This window comes from Triticum aestivum, chromosome 7B (genome assembly GCF_018294505.1).
Source record: "Triticum aestivum cultivar Chinese Spring chromosome 7B, IWGSC CS RefSeq v2.1, whole genome shotgun sequence".
NCBI lineage: Eukaryota > Viridiplantae > Streptophyta > Magnoliopsida > Poales > Poaceae > Triticum > Triticum aestivum.
In genome coordinates, this window is record NC_057813.1 from 176,552,117 (window position 1) to 176,556,763 (window position 4,647).

Genomic DNA, 4,647 nt, shown 5'->3' on the forward strand with positions numbered 1-4,647 from the left:
CAACAAGTTTGGATGGATGGATTGAAACGAATGAGCAAAATGGAGTTAGGCAATGATGAAGCTTAACAAGACATAAGGGTTAGGGTTGGAGATGGAAGAAAAGGTCATTTTATAGTATTCTTGGCCGGATGCGTTTTTCTGCCCATTGCACCCCGTGCACGGGCTAAGTCAGCCCCATGCACATGGGGTGTCCAAAGAAGAAACCACCATCCTGTGTGCACGGATGTCCAGGACCCCATGCGCACGGGGTGTCCAGAGAGTTACACGCCACCTATGCGCACGGGGTCAAAGTCCCCATACACACTGGGTGTCCAAAGAGCTACTTACTACCCCGTGCGCACGGGATATCCTCTAATTTCCTGTGGTAACTCAAGGATACCTCCGTACAAGCGGACGCGGAGTTTCTGCTCCCAGGCTCATCTGCACCCCCTCTCAGAAAAAAAATCAAAACAAATGCTAAAGAAAATTCAAAAAAATCCAAATATTTTTTGGTGGTAGATAACTTGATGCGTGAGGTTCGCACCAAATTTCAGCTTATTTAGACATCTGAGCAGCTCTCGGCAAAAAAGACAAAATGGGGGTTTGTAAAAATGTCTACTGTTCACGCACTGTTATGATCCGATTTGTCTTTTTTGCCGAGAGCTGCAAAATGTCAAAATGTGTTGAAATTTAGAGCGGACCTCACGCATGAAATTATCTACCACTCCAAAAAAATTGGATTTTTTTTAATTTTTCTAGTATTTATTTTGAATTTTTTTTCTGAGCGGGAGCAGATGAGCCTGGGCACCAAGTTGGATTTCCGCGTACAAGCACACTACTCAAGGTAATTTAGTGCTAGGTGTAGGAAGGCTGGTGTATAGTTTTGAATCATTCCTACACGATGAGTCCTCTTAATAGTACCGTTTTCCTACTACTCAAATCCATCCAAAACGAAAGCCTTCTAGCCGCCGGAAACCCATGCCTTTAATCTTTTTGAAATGAAGGGAGGGGTCAATCATCTCCAACAAGATTTTCATATAATCAATATCCTAAAATAAACTTTAGCAATCGATATTAGTTTCACTAACCATACTGTCATCACACCTAAATATAATTAAGTGTCACATGCACTTTCAACTGTGATGTCGATTTGGTTTTCGACCGACTCAAAACAAGGATGAAACCGGTTGTTTGACTGGAGCCAAGATTGATTTTTGTCCGGTTTTAAAAATTTGAGTTGTCCGGTTATAGAAGTTTGAGGTTCTAAAGTAGATGGTTTTAAAGTTGAACTTCAGCTATCTAATATGGACTTCTCTCTTTCCTCTTTCTAGGGAAACGGTGTAGTACATCGCTGAGCATTGTACGTGTACTACAAAATTGCTAAATTGCAAAATAAAAACACATGAGCATTGCTTAGTAAAAGAGAGGATAGTGGGTCTGGTTTGTGCTGAGTGTGTGCATCCTGTTAACGCGGCTGCAAGTTTTACCTCACGCTGAAAAAAGAGAGTAGAGTAGTACAGTGCACCGCGGCCCACGGATTAGGCGAAAACAGAGAAAAGGTTATAGACACTTGTCCTCTGCATCCATTTTGTACGCTATTAGTGATGATACTAGGCTACCAGCAGCTCTCAAGCTCCCACGATGATGGCGACGAGGGTGAACTAAAGGGAGCTGGTCTAATCGTCCCTGCCGTGCGGCAGCATCTTGAGCGCCTGGAGGAAAGTCTTCTTGAGGCGGCCGAGGTGCGGCCGGACGTTCTGCTTGTCGAGGTAGGTGGTCTTGAGCGCGTCCCACCCCTGCTTGTGGATGGCCATGGGATCCTTGAGCACCAGGTGGTCGCTGGGGTACTGCTCGCTCAGCGTCGTCTCGTCCAGCTGCACCACGTACTCCAGGTAATGCACCTCCATCCCCGCCGACGGCTCCGCGAACGTGTTGCGGGCCAGCCACTCCAGCCGCCCGTACGGCACCACCTGCACCAGCACGGCGCCGGCCGGCAGGAACACCATGTTCGTCAGCCCGGCGCCGTGCACGCCCACCATCACGTCGCACGAGTTCACCAGCCGCGCGAACTTGGACGTGTCGGAGGTCGTGTCCGGGTCCCCGATCCGGACGTCGAACCCGAGGCTCCCAGCCATGTCAGCCATGGCGCGCTCGTTCATGAAGGCCCGCCCGCGTGAGGTGCGCCGGGAGATGATCAGTAGCCGGGGCCGCCGGCGGATGTCCCACCGGTCGCCGCTCGGCGTCGCCGTGGCGCGCTCCAGCCCGAACGCGCTGCGCAGCATCTTGCGGAAGTCCGCCACCGAGACGCCCGACGGCGCCTTGGAGGGATCCACGCCCAGCTCCTTGTGGAACGTCGGCCCGACCACGGCGCTCGGGTAGCACCGGACCTCGTCGTCCGCGTCGATGTCGACCACCTCGTACCGGCTCATCTGCTGGAAGATCTGGATGTACCTGCTCATCCACCACGACTTGTAGCTGCTCACCAGGAACTGGACCTCGCCGGCGAAGCGGTGGGCCGTGATGAAGGCTGGGATGAGCACGTCCGTGTAGTCGTGGAAGGGGTTGCCGGTGAACCCGCCCGTCGAGATCACGAAGGCGGTGGCCGAGCTGTTGGACGTGCACTTGGGCGCCGCGCCGTCGCCGGAGGGGAACGGCTTCAGGGACCACTCCTTGACGTGGGACAGCGCGTAGGTGTCGTGCTTCCGGCAGTAGGGTCTGGTCTTCCACTCACGCTCCAGCGTGTCGACGTAGATGGTCTGGGTTCTCCCCACCAGGCGGACGTCGCCGGCCGCCTCGCAGGTGTCGGAGCGCCGGCTCGTCTCGTAGCACACCGGCTTGCTGGCGTCAACGGCCACTGCGGCTTTGGCGGGCCGCACAGTGGCGTCCACGGCGTGCTCGGTCTTGGGCTGAACTTCCTCATCCTTGGGCTGAGCTTCCTCATCCTTGTCTTCCTCCACTGCAAGAAGAAAATCCAGTTCCTAGTGAGATCTGAAGCTACCACCCTCTTCACCGAATTATCTAGAACAAAAATCTTCAGTGTATATCGGGGATAGTTTAGGTGAGGAGCCATCACTAGCAGCTGATTTCAGGCTAGTGTAAATCCGTGGATGGTTCCATTGTTGTCTGATTTGAGGCTGAATCTCAGCAAAAATGGATATGATATTACCAAAAGAAAGCGGCCGGTAAAGAAATGCCAAGCAGATCTAGACACCCAACCACCCGCTGCATAAAGCAGCTCCCAATCCACTCACTAATTTTTGTTGCCCACAGATACAACGTCTCCTAGGAAAGGGATAAGTTAGCTTACCAGCTACTGCGGTGGCCTCGTCGGTGCCATCGCCGGCCTCCGCCGCGACAGCCGGCTTGCTCACCACCACGGGCTTCGGATCCTCCACTTTGATGGTCTCTGCAACGGCTGTATTCCCTGCAGAAACGCAGCGACACCATGAGAGCGGTCAAACAGCAGCTCTGACGCCCTCAGATTTGCTCCCACCACTGGCCATGCCTCTGCATAGCCAGGAACAAAAGAAGAAAGAGCAAAAAAGAGCAGGCGATGGCGTTACCGATTGGGGAGAACCTGGCCCTGATGAGCGAGAGCGCGACGAGGGAGCAGAGCATGAGGGCCAGGAGAGCCACATTCCCGAACCTCCTCGGCTCGCCCCTCGCAGAGCTCCGGGACTTCATCTCCTCCGGGAGTAGTGGTTCTTTGTTCGGCTGCACGGGTGATGTGAGGCGCTGGGACCTCCACAATCTTCCTACGCAGCTCGAGCTGAGCAGCCGATGTGTAAATCAGCAGGGAATAAAGCGGGCGGCGGAAGCGGCGGCCACCGGCAGCGAGCCGGGTGGAGGGGGGAGAAAGGGGGGAAGGGGACGGAAGAGCAGAGCGAAAGCAGCAAAGGCAGAGCTGCTCATTTAGCTAGCTGGGGCTTGGGAACTAGTGGTGTTTTGTTTGGAAGTGCTGTGGTCGGTCGGTGTGTGTCTGCCTGCCTGTGCGCCACTGGTACCGAGCACGACTTTTCAGGGCGCCGTAAAATAGCAGCCGCTGCTTCAGACACTGGTTATTACAGTAACTCGCTTTAATTAGAGATTGTTTTATGGTGAGATAATTTTGTTGTCACCACTGTACTACCAGTAATCTAATCTGATGTTTCTCGAGACTCTATGGCGAGACATTTGTGATCGCGCAGTGTCGGTGCCGTGTCAATGCAGGGAGATTTGGATCACTGATTGGGATGGGCCTTGCAGCGGGCAGCGGGAGTACTACATGCTCTTTGGTCCCGCTCAAAGGCAGAATTCGTGTTAGACACACAACTCCGAGTCCTTGTACATCGTATTGCATACTCCCTTCGTATACGTTTTCTAAGGCTAGATTTATCATACTATAAAACGTTTCATATTTTAATACGGAGGTAGTAGTACCCAGCGGATCACCCGTAAAGGCATCTCCAACACCGACACTTAAACAGCCGGCATATGTTTTGACCGTGCGGTTCGGACGTGTTGTGTCTCCACCGAACGATCCGGATGTGTTGTGTCTCCGCCGAGCGATCCGGACGCAGTTCCTCCCGCAAACTGAAGATAAATTAGGGGCTTGCGGGCGTCCGGACCACTGCCACGGTCACTCCTGATCGCCCTAGCCACCGAAAAACCCTATTCCTCGCCCGCACG

The 4,647-nt window shown here is 53.3% G+C and overlaps 1 protein-coding gene across 1 annotated transcript; it reads right to left on the reverse strand.

Annotated features, from left to right (window-relative positions):
- Positions 1-1,427: 1,427 nt before the first annotated feature.
- Positions 1,428-3,963, reverse strand: LOC123156758 (alpha-1,3-arabinosyltransferase XAT3). Its single transcript, XM_044574936.1, has 3 exons — positions 3,543-3,963; positions 3,287-3,403; positions 1,428-2,935 (listed from the first exon to the last, which is right to left on the reverse strand). Exons 1-3 carry the CDS (start codon positions 3,661-3,663, stop codon positions 1,656-1,658), a joined length of 1,518 nt encoding a protein of 505 aa, XP_044430871.1. The 5' UTR covers positions 3,664-3,963; the 3' UTR covers positions 1,428-1,655.
- Between the last annotated feature and the right edge of the window lie 684 nt (positions 3,964-4,647).

Excerpts from the sequence above, each read along its gene's own strand:
- LOC123156758 (XM_044574936.1), bottom strand. The coding sequence starts at position 3,663 with ATGAAGTCCCGGAGCTCTGCGAGGGGCGAGCCGAGGAGGTTCGGGAAT. Across the intron at positions 3,404-3,542 it reads GGCCAGGTTCTCCCCAATCG|GGAATACAGCCGTTGCAGAG; the intron begins GTAACGCCATCG and ends GCGTTTCTGCAG. Across the intron at positions 2,936-3,286 it reads CGAGGCCACCGCAGTAGCTG|TGGAGGAAGACAAGGATGAG; the intron begins GTAAGCTAACTT and ends TTCTTCTTGCAG.